General features: G+C 33.4%; 1 protein-coding gene across 3 annotated transcripts in view; it reads right to left on the bottom strand.

Annotated features, from left to right (window-relative positions):
• Positions 1-3,554: 3,554 nt before the first annotated feature.
• Positions 3,555-17,276, bottom strand: part of LOC141387731 (sialin) — a 54,699-nt gene continuing 40,977 nt past the window's right edge. For all 3 annotated transcript variants that reach the window (XM_073957835.1, XM_073957837.1, XM_073957836.1), the window contains 7 exons: positions 16,960-17,161; positions 11,014-11,156; positions 5,395-5,631; positions 5,017-5,322; positions 4,673-4,952; positions 4,363-4,604; positions 3,555-4,197 (listed from right to left, as the gene is read on the bottom strand). In XM_073957835.1, coding sequence (XP_073813936.1) covers positions 4,039-4,197; positions 4,363-4,604; positions 4,673-4,952; positions 5,017-5,322; positions 5,395-5,631; positions 11,014-11,156; positions 16,960-16,987 — 1,395 coding nt within the window. In that variant the 5' untranslated portion in view covers positions 16,988-17,161 and the 3' untranslated portion in view covers positions 3,555-4,038. The remainder of the gene's footprint in view (positions 4,198-4,362; positions 4,605-4,672; positions 4,953-5,016; positions 5,323-5,394; positions 5,632-11,013; positions 11,157-16,959; positions 17,162-17,276) is intronic.

A 17,276-nucleotide genomic window follows, 5' to 3' on the forward strand; every position in this document is an offset into this window, starting at 1 on the left:
AAGCGAGTCAATCAGGCGAGGCAGCTTATGTACCCAGGCCTTCATTTAAATGTGATTCTGAAATCTTTTTATAAGATCAAACTTGGTCTTTAGTCTTTTATCAGATATGACTTCAGCAAGAATGTCATGCTTCTTATGCGTCGAGGGCCTAGAGGCCTGCGTACATAAGCTGCCTCGCCTGATTGCCTTGCTTTCCTGCTTCATTTTTGACATAATAAAAATAAAAGAATAAAGGAGGCCGAGCAAATTTCGAACTGGGTTGCCCTTTTCTCTTTTATTATTTTATCAGAAGCAAGCAAGGTAAGCAGGCTAGGCAGCTTATGTCCTCAGGGCTTACCCCCTGTTTTTGTAAAAAATTTTATTCTTCTCACACGAATTGTCAAATTTTGTAGATCAATTTACTCGCCTTAGCGCAAACGGAGAACACTGATTTTTAAATGAGGAATTCTGAACTATATTTGGAACTCATCTACGAAAAATTAAGTCTGTATGTCATCTGTGATCTTAGCTATGGATGCACAAATTATTACGAATATAGACGAACGAACAAAAATAAGTTACAAAAACAGTAATACTAATGTCAAATACTGAAGAAAAAGAAAAATAAAAGCAAGTGTTTCCCCTACATTTCAGATAGTCAATCACATATTGACTGTATAACTGAGTTAACAGTGGCTATCTAGAAAGCCGAGTTTTGGACCGAAAACTTTGAAAAAAGAATAGGCTTAAATGTCGTTTAGGGGCACCTCTCGGAACGTGCTCAAATTTTTACGGTAGATAGCCCTTGGCATCCTGAATACAACGATATATAATTTTCTGGGGGAAGTCCATCCTTCCCGAGATATGGGTCTTGACATTTTACAATTCTAACGTGGGCAATATGGGCATCGTTTTAATGCTTATGGAGAGTACTTTTATGCACGCGACCTGTTTTTACACCTGTTTATAGGAGAATGTATTAAATTCCTGTTCAAAGCCGGCTACTTAGGAAACTTTAAATTTACAAAAAAGTTTTGTTTACGGAGTCCACTTTTGTCATTGTCCATAGGAGAAAGTCTTAAATCCCCGATCGAAGGCCGGTACATAAGAACACTTTCAATTTAAAAGAGAGTTTTGATCGCGTAGCCCACTTTTGTCCCTGTCTATAGGAGAAAGTCTTAAATCTCCGGCCGAAGGCCGGCTACTTAAGAACACTTTCAATTTAAAAGAGGGTTTTGATCGTGTAGCCCAATAATAACTTAATGAATTATTATTAGAAAATCTAATTACCATTATTATTTATTGGGGGCGTTGAAAAGTACTCATCGTGAGCTTTAAAACGAGTCCCATATTGCATAGGTTTTAAAAATAATGGTGATAAAAGTAAAGAAGTCAATACACATATCTCGGGAAGTACGGCCTTCCGCACGGAAAGCTATATATCGTTGTGTTCAAGGTCCCAAGGACTACCTATGGCAAAAATTTCAGCCCGATCGAAGAGGTGCCCATAAACAACCTATAGGTGTTAAAGCACGAAATTTCCGGAATGTCAAGACCCATATCTCGGGAAGTATGGACTTCCCCCCGGAAAATTATATATCGTTGGAATCAGGGTCCCAAGGGCAACCTATGGACCTATCCGAGAAGTGCCCCTAAACGACACTTGTTCCAAAGAATATAATGCTCAATATAGGAAAATATATCGGTGTCCGGATTATCGAGGTAAGAAAACTATGTTATGTCCGGATTACAGAGTCTACAATGTAAAAAATTCTAGTGTTCGGATTATCGATAAATTGCATTAAGCGTCAATGCACAAAGTGGAGCTGGCAAACCATCGATATTCCCAACATTAGATATTTTCGCCATCATATTTTTTGAAATATCGATTGCTATCGATATTATCGTTAAGTTGTCAACTCCATTAATTTGGTGATGAAAATGACGGAAATGTCAAAGCTTTTTTTGACATTTTGCACAAGTAGTTCACAGAAATGTAAAGGAGAATAAACAATTGCTTTTATTTTATAGAAATATTAAAAAAATACATTTTACTTTTCCGAAAAATGTGTACGTGTGACTACGGACTTACTTTTCACACACACAAAACCGACAAACAGCGAAATTTTGTGTGCGGGAACGCAAAATGTGTAAAGGCCTGCGTACATAAGCTGCCTTGCCCGCTTATCTTGCTTACTTCTGATAAAATAATAAAAAAGAAAAGGGCAACCCAGTTCGAAATTTCCTCGGCCTTCTTTATTCTTTTATTTTTATTATGTCAAAAATGAAGCAGGAAAGCAAGGCAATCAGGCAGAGCAGCTTATGTACGCAGGCCTTAAAAGTGGTAAAAATTGTAAAAACTGTTTAGATCTGGAACAGAGCTTATATGAGGATTTGGAAGCTAGTGCCATTATTTTAATTAAAGCTCTGTTCCAGAACTAAAATGTTTTTACAATTTTTACCACTTTTACACATTTTGCGTTCCAGTACACAAAATTTATATGAAAATCGTTTACGACTTTTACAACTTTTACTACTTTATAAAGTACAGGAACAGGTCATAAATTTAACATCTGTTGAAAATAAAAGCTTTGTTCCATAACTAAAAAGTTTTTAAAATTTTTACAGCTTTTACACATTTTAGCCCAATAACCGTTGCCGCAAACAAAAAAAGTTTTAAAATGCCCACTTCTCTTAAAGAAAAAATGGTTCGCTCTTTTGCTACTTTGACCATTAAAAAAGTACTGGAACACACATAAATGGTCTGTTCCTTTACTTTTGAAAATGGTAAAACTGGCAAAAGTAGCAAAAGTTGTAATCTACTTCCATATGAATTGTATGGTGTCTGAAGTAAAGGAACGCTTTTCGAGTAAAAAGTTGTAAAACTTGAAGTTTCTTGCACGTAAAGGAACAGGGCTAAAAAATGTGCAAGTACACACACACACACATCTAATAAATTCTGGCAACACAGTATGACAGTTGTATATGGCAACGCTCTTACAGGGTGACTCAACAAAAATTAAATATATTGTTAACGTTCAACAATTCAAATTAACAATCACATCATGGCAGAACTACCAGGTAGTGGTATCACACCAGCTGATCGAATATGAAAAGTCAAATCCCTTTATAAAAAAATATTTTTGTTGTAATTTCCCCAACAACCATGGTGTAAGAAAGAAGGTGATACAATAATAGCAACCTATGTCTTCATTTGCTGTCAAAACATATTTTTAATCAAAAATAAATAACAAATGTTTCGCTTCTATAAAAAATATCTGTGTACAACATCTTTGTTTAAGCTTCGCGAATAATATTTTAACGTTTTCTTCTAACTTTTGTGGATATTTCGCGCAAAAAAAATTTGACAGCAAATGAAGACTACAACCTAACGTCAACTATTGGATCACCTTGTTAAATTCGCCTTGCGCAACAACATAAAGAAAGTTTTGACATAACATATTCAAAATTTTACGATGCCACTACCTGGGTAATTGTGCCATGCATTCACATTGTCTCTTAATGAAAAACCTTGCGAAAAAGCACAACTGCAACAAAAAATTTTGAAAAGTATACGGTTTAAAAATATATTTATTTATTTTTAATACTTAAAAATATATACATTTATTTAAATAACATTTTAACTAACATTTTACATTTAACATTTTGTTGTTTACATGCATACATATTTAAATTAACTTATTTATAAAAAAACAATGTAAAGGAAATATAGATACACAGCACTTAGAAAAATACAAGACTCAAATGCATTTTTGATTGGAAAATGGTATCCATTTAATAAAAAATAATTGGTCTGTTCCAGAACTGCAAAAATCTACTAATTTTTACTATTTTTTCCGATAACATAAAGGAAAAAATGTTATCGAAGTAAAAAATAGTAGCTTCTTGCAGGTTCTGGAACAGACCAATAAATTCGTAATAACACGAATAACACAGTTGCAAGGTTAAGTTTTTTGTTTTTGTCATTTGTATAGTTTTGTTGGTTTTGTAATTATATTTACATAAAGATAAATACTACATGTTGTTTTAGGCAATACTTTATAATTTTGTATTAACAATTTCCTCCTTCGAAGATGTTGTATCCAATTCATTCCATTTTTGTATTTTACCCGAACCAAAGACCCAATATATTAGGGCGGGTACAATGTATACAGCAGCACCAATTAAGAAGATATAATGCCATTGATCGATGGTGTTCTGCAGAAAAAGAGAAAATGTTATATAGAAATTAGAGGCTAGGAATAAAGAAGGCTTTTCGAAGGGAATTTATGGAGTAGGAGAAAGAAGGCCCTTATTGATCTTTTCTTTTAAATGTTTGTGTCTTTTGAGGACAATTATTTATATATTTTCCTTAATACTTACATTTTCCTCTGTAAAGGCAGCCACAATCAGGGGTGAAAAGATACCGGGAGTGGTACCAATACAATTAATAATACCATATAGAGTACCAGCATAGTTGGGCGCCAAATCTTGACTGTTCTGCAAGTTGGAAGCAGTTGCAGCACCATTGAAGCCCAATGAAATTGTCATGATGGCCACACAGACATAAGGATCTTTACCAAAGAAGGCCAGGATAACCAACAATATGCCAGGGATGATGTGAGCTAGAAATAATAACCACATTTAATTAATGAAAATAAATGAGGTTAGGGAGAAATTTCCATTGACTTACAAGGCAAGCAGAAGCATTTACGCATTTTGGTAACTGACAGCCAATTTTTCTTCCTGATCATATCAGCTAGGGCACCAAAACCGAAGGCACAAATCAAACGAGCCAAATGAGGCAAAGATGACAAGAAACCAGCTGATGAAAGATTGAAACCCAGTACTTCACTTAAGAATTTCGGTGTGGCAGTAATCAAAAAGAATAGACCCCACATGCTACCATAATGCAGCAACAATAGCGACCAGAAGGGCAATGAGACAGCCAATGATTTGTAGGGTGGGAAACGCTGTAAAGGGAAGTTCAAAATTAATAATATTTAAAATTTGTATTTAAGTTTCGCAAAACCTTACCTTCTTGTTGGATATTGTATCACCCAAACTCTTTTCAATATACTCTCTTTCTTTAATACTGATCGTACTATGCTCTGCAGGGCTGTCATCGATTATAATGAACCACACTGCGACCACAATTATCACAAATATGCCCACCATATAGAAGGCCCAATCCCAACCCATATTTTCAATGATCACACCACTAATTGGCCAGGTAATGACAGTGCCAAAAGTACCACCCATTAAAGCGGCCACAAATTTACCCTTTTCATCGGGGGGAGACCATTTGGAGATTAAGTTGTGGCAGCAAGGATAGACAACGCCCTGGAAGACATAAAAATAAATCATTTATTTCCAAAACTTTCTGAATATCTAAAATCTAGTGTTTATATTTACCGTTAGAAAACCAATTCCAAAACGTATGGCCCAAACCGCCCATTTATCCCAGGCAGCTGCCAACGGCGTTAAAGCCGTTAAAATACCAGCCAATAAACAACAATAACCCGCCACTCGCTTACCGCCGAAATTTTCTGCCAACATTCCAGCCGGCAAAGATGTTATCATATAACCATAGAAGAAGGCGCCCAATAACATGGCCTGATCATTTTGACTCCAATCATAACGGGGACCATACTGTAGCATGAAAAGACAAAAGGTAATAAAATGTTTATAAATTTGCAAAGAAAAACAAATTAATCAAATATTTGTTTAAAATATTCTCTTTTGAAAATCACGGAAGTTGTGTTTAGTATATGAAATAACCTCTAAACAAATACAATTATTTGTAAAGCAAATGTTAGGTCAGGTTATCAAATAAAAAAAAACGGGCACATGTACTGCCGTTTGTTTGCATTTCAATTTGGAACTGTTCGGCAAGGTGGGCGAAAAATATTCACGTGAGTTCAAGGCCAATGATGAAAAAGATATAACACCATTACCACGAACGGGGATGTATACCGTTGTGTTAACTTTGAAGGTGGTTGTTTTATTTTCACAGGTGTCCCCAGTGTGGTCTTAACATATTGTTACGAATGTAACTGATAGGTTTAAGTTAAGTTAATTTAGTTTAATTTCCGTTAATTTAAAAATTTGAATTGTAACGTAAAGTTTATTACGCAGTTATTTTATTTAAGCAACAACAACTACCATGTAGAACTCTCTTCATCATTCTAGTCGTTACATTACCTTTTGTTAATGTTCTTTTGTTTGTTTTGCCAAAATCATGTAATTATCGTTTAGTTTGTTACTTCTTTTCTTGCATTTATTTGTTGTTGTAATTACGTCATTGATCATCCCCCATGTATGTGAGTCTGGTTGTTCGCTTAGTGCGAATGTGCGTCTGTGTGTTCGTTGTACATATTCGAGGAGTTGCCAGACATTTTCTAGAGGACTCTCGAACAGGGAGACTTTGGGATATAAATACAGGGGAACTGGCAATGACGAGTGGAGTTGTGTTTTAAGCGTTGAACTGAACAGATCGGTTAAATAAGAGCTGCGTGCTAACTAGAGACTTGCTGTGTGCTTTGTAATTAAAGTCGGTTCTGAATAAGTGTAATAAAGTAAATAAAGCATTGTAGAAACGTAATCTAAAACGAACCCTGTTTTATTTGGTACAAATCGTATCGGGGAATAAAACAACGTCTACACGGAGATTAGTCAAACCTATTTCCGTAACAATTGGTGTCAGCAGTGAGATTACGATCATCCTACAATGAAGTTTAAGGATCTACGAGTGGAAGACTTGAAGAAGGAGCTAAGTAAGTTGGAGTTGTGTTCTACTGGCAACAAGGCCGAACTACAAAAACGCTTGTTGGAAGAGTTCGAGCGCCGTGGAATGAACATCGATGAATGTGAGTTCGACGGTAAGGAGGAAGTCGAGTTATCGGCAAAGGACGAATCCAGCGTTGAGGAAGTTTCGTCGGTAGCTGCCAGGGGAGACGATGCTGGCTATGATGATGGTGGAAATTAGGAAAATAGAAGGAAGCTCCATGGAAATGAATAAGAAAAATGAAGAAACTTCCAGACTTATGGCGGAAATGAAATCTGACAACTGTAAGATGTTGGAAGAGATGTCCAGAAAGAGCGAAGAAAATTCCAGAAAATTAGAGGAAAAGTTAGAAGAGAACTCTAGAAAAATCACCGAAAACTTAATGGCAGAGAATTCTAGGATGCTTGAAGAAAATTCAAGAAACTTAAAAGAGGAGTTGGAAGAGAATTCTAGAAAAATTAACGAGAAACTCGAGAACATCACGATAGTGATTGAAAAGAGAGTAGAAAACGTGGAGATGCAAATTAAAGAGTTGGATAAAAAGATTCTGTCTGTTGACGAGAAATTTCTGGCCCATGACGAGAAATTTGTTAACCTGGAGAAGAAAATGTCGGAACTGGAAATCAAAGGTGGCCCAGTGAGAGCTATTCATAACACGTTAAAAATTAAGCCTCCAGTGTTCGACGGCTCTACCTCTTTCAATGTGTTCAAATTACAGTTCGAGACAATGGCTGCTAGAGATTCTTGGAACGACAACGACAAAGCGGTATCACTCCTGATGTCATTGAAGGGTGATGCTGCTGACGTATTACAGAGTATTCCCGCCGCTTCTAGGAACAACTATGGAGATATAATGGCTGCTCTTGAACGTAGGTACGGTAGTGAACACAAGCAAGAGATCTACCGAATGGAACTGAGGGGAAGAGTTCAGAAGCCAAATGAGACTTTACAAGACTTTGCGGCTGATATAGAGCGGTTGGCGCAGTTGGCATATCCAGGAGAGACACATCCATTGGTGGACCGCATAAAGATTGAGACATTTGCAAGTGGTATTCGCGATCCAGAGATAAAATTTGCGACGTATGCGGCACCGATAGGAACATTTGCAGAAACCGTGTCGTTTGCCCTGGCCCAAGAAACCGCGAAGATGCTGGTGAAACCTAAAGCTTACAACGTGCGGAGGCTGCAAGTTGAGGACAATAATTCCCAGACCGTTGTCGACCTGCTGAAAGATGCACTGCTGCGTGTGAAACGAGGGGCTGCTAGAACGAAAAAGACTTGTTATAACTGTCGTAAAGCTGGACACATTGCACGAGAATGCATATTGGAACGACCAAGGCCCAGATCCACCTCACCGCCTTCAAAAAACGACGACCAACCGGTGGCCAAGAATCTGGAAAGAGAGATATCAGGTGAATCAAATAAAATGAATTCCGTCGATCACGAGGCGCCGCTGGCAGAGGATGAAAACGATGGTCCCACAATTTCTATAGCCATAGTCCAGCAGAAGAATCACAACTTAACGGTGAAAGGCTTCGTCAATGGTGTATTGCGTACCTTGACATTGGACACCGGTGCAACAAAGTCCATTATTAGACCGGATTTGGTAAAAGGGAAGGTATTGCCGTTAAATGGAGTCAAATTGCGGACGGCCACAGGCGAGACTACAACGGTGCATGGAAAGGCCTACCAAAGGCTGAGCATGGGTAGAAAATCTGTAAATTTCGATTTTGTAGTGGCCGATATTATGGACGAAGTTATACTTGGTGTAGACTTCATGATTGCCTTCGATATAAACCTGGACATAAAGCACCGTGTGAAGACTTGGTCCAATGTGGAAATACCGATTAATGTGGGCTACAAAGAGAAGAAAAGCATGTGTCGCCCTAGCGCAGAATCTGACGAGATCACTGTCGATGTCCGTACGCTGAAGGTGGAAGCCGCCGACAATTGGCCAGTAGGAAAGTGGAAAAATCCCGCAACGAGGGGGAAAAAGCGAATATGTACGTCGAGGAAAGGTCCATCGAAAAGCAGACGTACAGCAAGGAAGGACAAGTCTGATGAAGACCAGGTGGCACTTAGGAAGGTGACCACAAATAAAGAAGGTATAACGTCACGATTCCTGGAGAGAAGGCAACGTCGTCCAGAAGAGCAAAAGACCAAAGCTGACGCAGTAGAGGGTACATCTAAATCGGTTGCTACCACTACGGAACGAATCTGCGTCTAGTCAAGAGGAACAGGCTTAAGCGGGAGGCAGTGTTACCAATGCCCATACCACAGAGAGGGAACTGCGCCTATTCGGGACGAACAGGCTTAAGCGGGAGGCAATGTTACGAATGTAACTGATAGGTTTAAGTTAATTTAGTTTAATTTCCGTTAATTTAAAAATTTGAATTGTAACGTAAAGTTTATTACGCAGTTATTTTATTTAATGGGTACTTTACACGATATGTTTTTTACATATGAGTTGTCACTTTGCATATACATTTTGTATGGCAGAAGTGACAACTCATATGTAAAAAACATACCGTGGAAAGTACCCCTAAGCAACAACAACTACCATGTAGAACTCTCTTCATCATTCTAGTCGTTACATTACCTTTTGTTAATGTTCTTTTGTTTGTTTTGCCAAAATCATGTAATTATCGTTTAGTTTGTTACTTCTTTTCTTGCATTTATTTGTTGTTGTAATTACGTCATTGATCATCCCCCATGTATGTGAGTCTGGTTGTTCGCTTAGTGCGAATGTGCGTCTGTGTGTTCGTTGTACATATTCGAGGAGTTGCCAGACATTTTCTAGAGGACTCTCGAACAGGGAGACTTTGGGATATAAATACAGGGGAACTGGCAATGACGAGTGGAGTTGTGTTTTAAGCGTTGAACTGAACAGATCGGTTAAATAAGAGCTGCGTGCTAACTAGAGACTTGCTGTGTGCTTTGTAATTAAAGTCGGTTCTGAATAAGTGTAATAAAGTAAATAAAGCATTGTAGAAACGTAATCTAAAACGAACCCTGTTTTATTTGGTACAAATCGTATCGGGGAATAAAACAACGTCTACACGGAGATTAGTCAAACCTATTTCCGTAACAATATAATAAATAGAATTGACAATTTAAATGGCGAGTTTTACAAAACCCCGTTTTATATAAATATTGAATTAGGCATCATTTGCCTTGAAATACAGGCGCCCAACCCAAGGTATACACTGTCATATAGACAACCTCTGTGTTAAAATTACAAAAGTCTTAAATTTAACTACACTTATCCTCACAAGGATTAAATTCCACTTTTTATCCGAAAAACGTTCCCTTACACCACAATTTACTTGAGAGCTGTTCTCAAGTTATAATACTTTTGTTAGTTTCACCATATAAAAAAATAAAGGAACATAGCTAATATATGCCTTGACTGATTTTATAACATCCTAATAAACCGATCAAAACAGCCAAATATGGCAAATAAATAACATATTGACCAACTGACGTACCACTGGGCTTTTAAATATTAAATAGACATCTAATATATAGTAACATCTAAAAGGTATCTTTTGTGAATTGATAATTTTATTTCGACACAAATAATATTTATTATCATTAATTGTGAGACAAATCAACAAACTCTTCACTGCTACCATAAATAAATATGAAATCTTTTTTTGTTATCGATAATGAATTTATAATGGAAATATAATGTTGGTACTTCGATTAAAATTTATTTAATATTTTTTGCGCTTTGATAACAAAATAAAATATAACGCAACTCTTATGGCAGACACTCAAATATTTCATCAGAGATTTTAAAAGAAAGTCTACAATCAAATTATGTATGTCAAACTATAAAGAACAACAAGACAGAATTTTGTAAAGAAGACAAACAAACGGACATTATTTCTGCCTTTCTTCATATTCAGATGAAACGTTCGACATCTGGTAAAGTACTCAACTGAATTTAGTAAATACTGAGGATATAAATAAATCCTCAAAAAGGAGGTTATAGTACGGTTACACTAGAGTTTTTTGCCGGGTTAACCCACTTCGAGAGGATTTATTTGACGTTTGCGCTATGGAATTGACATTTTAAATCCAAACCCACTGGGTTAATCCTGTTAAGTGTAACCGGGGTATTAACCAATATAATATATAAACATGTTATAAATTTATTTGACATATACACGTGGATTTGACAGTTGAAATCCACTGGATTTCATAAACATGCTTTAATTAACCCCTTATTTGACAATACTTACATTTGGTAACTCCTCTGTTGAATTTGCATCTGTACTTTTTACCATCGCTATGATATTTATCGATAAATTGACACGCATCATATAACTCATGAGACATGCCATAAATAACATAACGGCAACATTGAAGCGTTTCGGTACGTTGACTGGAAATAAAAGAAAGAATACATTTAGTAAAGGATAATTTTATTATCGATTAGAAATTCTATGATAAATGTATTTTTATCGACAAGAATTTCTATAGAAAATATTGTTATCGACAAGAATTTTTTCAACCTCGTTAACATTGACATGTATTTCTATATAGTCTTGTTATCGACAAGAATGCTTTTAAGCTGGGTACACATTGTCAGTTTTGGATGACAGCTTTGTTGTTGCTTGCTAGTATGGCCGTTCATTTTTGTCATTCATCATGCAACCACAAAATATTTTGTGGTTGCTGGGCGGTTGGACAGTTATCGATAATTGCAAAAAATCGTCATTCAAAACTGACAATGTGTACTGTACTTTAGAAAATCATACATTGACAACAATTTTTATAGAAAATCGTGTAATCGACAAGTGTTTCTATAGAAAATCTTGTTATCGACAAGAATTTCTATAGGAAATCATGTTATCGAAAAGAATTTTTATGGAAAATCTTGTTATCGGCAAGAGTTTCTGTAACAAATCTTGTTGTCGATAAGTGTTTCTATAGAAAATCTTGTTATCGACAAGAGTTTCTATAGAAAATCTTGTTATCGACACGAGTTTCTATAGAAAATCTTGTTAGCGACAAGAGTTTCTATAGAAAATCTTGTTAGCGACAAGAGTTTTTATAGAAAATCTTGTTATCGACAAGAGTTTCTATAGAAATTCAACAAGAGTTTCTATAGAAAATCTAGTTATTGACAAGAATTTTTATAGAAGATTATATTATCGAAAAGAATTTCTATAGAAAATTATATTATCGAAAAGAATATCTATAGACAATCTTGTTATCGACAATTGTTTATATAGAAAATCTTGTTATCGTCAAGAATTTCTATAGAAAATCTTGTTGTCGACAAGAATTGCTATAGAAAATCTTGTTATCAACAAGAATTTCTATGAAAAATCTCTTTATCGACAAGAGTTTCTATAGAAAATCTTGTTATCGACAAATGTTTCTATAAAAAAACTTATTATCGACCAGAATTTCTATAAAAAATCTTGTTATCGACAAGAATTTCTATAGAAAATCTTGTTATCGACAAGAATTTCTATAGAAAATCTTGTTATAGACAAGAATTTCTATAGAAAATCTTGTTATCGACAAGAATTTCTATAGAAAATCTTGTTACCGACAAGAATTTCTATAGAAAATCTTGTTATCGACAAGAATTTCTATAGAAAATCTTGTTATCGACTAGAATTTCTATAGAAAATCTTGTTATCGACTAGAATTTCTATAGAAAATCTTGTTATCGACAAGAATTTCTATAGAAAATCTTGTTATCGACAAGAATTTCCATAGAAAATCTTTTTATCGACAAGGGTTTTCTATAGAAAATCTTGTTGCCGACAAGAATTTCTATAGACAATCTGGTTATCGACAAGAATTTCTATAGAAAAAAATTTTGTTATTGACAAGGATTTTCTATAGACAATCTTGTTTCAACAAGGATTTTCTATAGAAAATCTTGCTATCGACAAGAATTTCTATAGACAATCCTGTTATCGACAAGAATTTCTATAGAAAATCTTTTTATCGACAAGAATTTTTATAGAAAATCTTGTTATCGACAAGAATTTCTTTAGAAAATCTTGTTATCGACAAGAATTTCTATAGAAAATCTTGTTATCGACAAGAATTTCTACAGAAAATCTTGTTATCGACAAGAATTTCTACAGAAAATCTTGTTATCGACAAGAATTTCTATAGAAAATCTTACTATCGACCAGAATTTCTATGGAAAATTTTGTTATCGGCAAAAATTTCTATAGGAAATCTTGTTATCGACAAGAATTTCTATAGAAAATCTTGTTATCGACAAGAATTTCTATAGAAAATCTTGTTATCGACAAGAATTTCTATAGAAAAACTTGTTATCGACAAGAATTTCTATAGGAAATCTTGTTATCGACAAGAATTTCTATGGAAAATCTTGTTATCGACAAGAATTTCTATAGAAAATCTTGTTATCGACAAGAATTTCTATAGAAAATTATATTATCGACAATAATTTCTATAGAAATCTCTTTATAGGCAAGAATTTCTATAGAAAATCTAGTTATCGGCAAGAATTTCTATAGAAAATCTTGTTATCAACAAGAATTTCTATAGAAAATCTTGTTATCGACAAGAATTTCTAAAGAAAATCATGCTATCAACAAGAATTTCTACAGAAAATCATGCTATCGACAAGAATTTCTACAGAAAATCATGCTATCAACAAAAAATTTTATAGAAACTCTTGTATCGACAAGAATTTTTATAGAAAATTATATTATCGAAAAGAATTTCTACAGAAAATCTTGTTATCGAAAAGAATTTCTATATAAAATCTTGTTATCGACAAGAATTTCTATTGAAAATCATGTTATCTACAAGAATTTTTATGGAAAATCTTGCTTGCTAAAAAATTTTATAGAAAATTATATTATCGACAAGAATTTCTATAAAAACTCTTGTTATCGAAAAGAATTTCTACAGAAAATCTTATTATCGACCAGAATTTCTATAGAAAATTTTGTTATCGACAAGAATTTCTATAAAAAATCTCTTTATCGACAAGAGTTTCTATAGAAAATTTTGTTATCGACAAGAATTTCTATAGAATATCTTGTTATCGACAAGAATTTCTACTGAAAATCTTGTTATCTACAAGAATTTCAATAGAAAATCTTGTAATCGACTAGAATTTCTATAGAAAATTTTGTTATCGACAAAAATTTCTATAACAAATCTTTTTATCGACAAAAATTTCTATAGAAAATCTTGCTTTCGACAAGAGTTTCTGTAGAAAATCTTGTTATCGGCAAACATTTCTGTATAAAATCCTGTTATCGACAAGAATTTCTGTAGAAAATCTTGTTATCGACAAAATTTTCTAAAGAAAATCTCTTTATCGACAAAAATTTTTATAGAAAACCTCGTTATAGACAAGAGTTTCTATAGAAAATCTCGTTATCGACAAGAGTTTCTATGGAAAATCTTGTTATCGACAAGAATTTCTATGGAAAATCTTGTTATCGTCAAGAACTTCTATATAAAATCTTGCCATCGACAAGAATTTCTATAAAAAATCTTGTTATCCACAAAAGTTTCTATAGAAAATCTTATTATCGACAAGAATTTTTATAGAAAATCTTGTTATCGACAATAATTTTTATAGAAAATCTTGTTATTGACAAGAATTTTTATAGAAAATCTTGTTATCGACAAGAGTTTATATAGAAAATCTTGTTATCGATAAGAGTTTATATAGAAAATCTTGTTATCGAAAAGAATTTCTATAAAAAATCAAGTTATCGACAAGAATTTCTATAGAAAATTGTGTTATCGACAAGAATTTCTATAGAAAATTGTGTTATCGACAAGAATTTCTATAGAAAATTGTGTAATCGATAATAATTTCTATAGAAAACTTCATTATTTTAAAGTATTTTTAAAGAAAATCATGTTTTTGGCAACAATTTCTATAAAAAATCGTGTTATCGCTTAGAACAACAACATTCTCTGTCAAATTGTCATACTTTGCAAACTTTTTGGGAATGCGGAAAAGAAGTATATGCTTTCAAGCGCCAAAAACAAAACTAGGCTTTATATTTAAAATGTCATTGTTACATATTATCTACTAACCCAATTACTACTACTAAAAACCAATATAAATTTACCAATAAATAATTTATATCTAAGTTGTCAGTCAAGTGTAAAATAAGTCATTATCACGTCATAAATAAACAAAACCCACTTGCAACCAACTGTCCAATGATTTGTTTAACGCAATAATGGTAGTTTGTTAACATTTTCTAAAGAAAAAACTGAAAACAAAAACTTGTTGACATGACGCGTGTGCCTACCTACCACAATGAAAAATTCAGACCACCCATAAATAAACAAAATGCGGTAATAATATTGTCATCTAAATAACAAACGAAAGAAAAAACTAAAAATTTGTTTTTATTTATAATAAGTTATGGTCTAGCACAATAAACAACAATTACTCGACGAGCAATTTAAACAAATGCATTTTTCCAAGGCATGAAATTGTTATTTTTAATATTTATTGATGGCAAATAAAACAAAAAGCAAACAAACAGAAAAAATAAAATGTTTTTTTTTGATTTAAGTAGAATTAAAAACAAATGTTTTATATTGCGTGTAGTGAAGCTCATTTAATGTTGTTGTAGTTAAGCAAAAATTACTGTGTTCTGTGCAATAGTTAAAGATCTGCATGCTAATAATTATAGGAATTGGAGAAAATTTTTATGAAATATATCAAGATTTGAAATTTTTATTGTGCTTGCTTGCTAATACTATAACTAAACATGTAATTCTTTTGTTTATAAATACAATTAAATATTGTCATTGGCCGCATGAAACTCATGATAGTTGTCAATTTGGAAGATATTGTCACCTTATATAGATTTTGGTGTTTATTACTTATATTAACATTGTATTATAGAAACGAAGTTTTATAGAAAATGATGGGATAATTTGTTTATGACGTAAAGCTAATTTACATTGGCACCTAAAACAAGGATTTGTGGTAAATACGTATTTCATTTATCAGATATTAAATGGATTTGACAACTTTTATGAAAACCTGTTTGATGTAAATGCGACATGAGTGTTATTTCTGGTAATTTCGAAGTGTTTCTATATATCTATAGCTCTGTTCCTTTACGCGCAAGAATCTTCAAGTTTTACCCCTTTTTACTCGAAAAGCGTTCCTTTACTTCTGACACCATACAATTCATATGAGAGCAGTTTACATAAAAAAACTTGTTATCGACAAGTGTTTCTATAGAAAATCTTGCTTCTATAGAAGATCTTGTTATTGACAAGAGTTTCTATAGAAAATCTTGTCATCAACCATAGTTTCTAAAAACACCTTGTTATCGACAAGAGTTTCTTTTTAAAATCTTCTTATCGACAACAGTTTCTATAGAAAATCTTGTTATCGACAAAGGTTTCCATAGAAAATCTTGTTATCGACAAGAGTTTCTATAGAAAATTTTGTTATCGACAAGAGTTTCTATAGAAAATTTTGTTATCGACAAGAGTTTCTATAGAAAATTTTGTTATCGACAAGAGTTTCTATAGCTAAACGGTTTATCGGCAAGAATTTCTATAGAGGTACACACGATCAGTTTTGACTGTCAGTTTTGCTCAAATAATCGGTTGCTTGCCAGTGTGTTGCTGGACAGTTTGACATTTATCGATATTTCCGAAAAATCGACAGTCAAAACTGATCGTGTGTACTCCGCTTTATGAAGAGTTTTGACTATTACTAAAAATAAATTAAATATTTAGTTGATCAAGTGTCGTCGTTCCCTTAATCCTACTTTTAAGTACATAAGCTTTGCTGTGTTCCAGAACCTGCAAGAAGCTACTACTTTTTACTACGATAACAATTTTTCCTTAATGTTATCTAAAAGAAATAGTAAAAATTAGTAGATTCTTGCAGTACTGGAACAGGCCACTTGTTTCTATGCCAATATTTATATTAAACATTATTAAAATTTCAAACCGCATATCGTAGTTTTAGAGGAAAAAACAACAAAACTAAATATTGGCATGTCTATTTTCAAACCTGTCAATAGTTTGGCATAGAAACGATACAAAGAACCTCTTCATGAACAAAACTAATGCTAAATCTTCATGTTTAGAATATACAATAGAATGTATTGTACAAACAACAAAAAAAACTTCAAAATTAGTTTGGCAAATATTTTTATTTATAATTTTAAATAAATACTTACGCCATGATGGTAGATTTGAGTAAACCATTTTGTGATTGTGTTTGAGAGACAAATATTTGCCGACTTCTTTGCAAATTTGATTTGGAATTTAGAGTTGAGGTATGTTTGTTGTTTTAGGGGGTTTTTGGTTAATTAGTTTAGATTTGGCATAGTCACGATCGTGTTTGTTTATTTTCCTCCGAAATTATCTTTAGAAGAAAAGCTGTAAGAAAAAAGGCGAAAAGGTAAGGGAGAAATTAGTAAAACTGTAAAATTAACAATTATTGCTGTAATAATTCTAGAAAAATATAAAAAAAACCCATTAAGCGAACGATAGT

Source organism: Musca autumnalis, unplaced genomic scaffold, assembly GCF_047663935.1.
Source record: "Musca autumnalis isolate F117 unplaced genomic scaffold, ASM4766393v1 scaffold_5, whole genome shotgun sequence".
Classification (NCBI taxonomy): Eukaryota; Metazoa; Arthropoda; class Insecta; order Diptera; family Muscidae; genus Musca; species Musca autumnalis.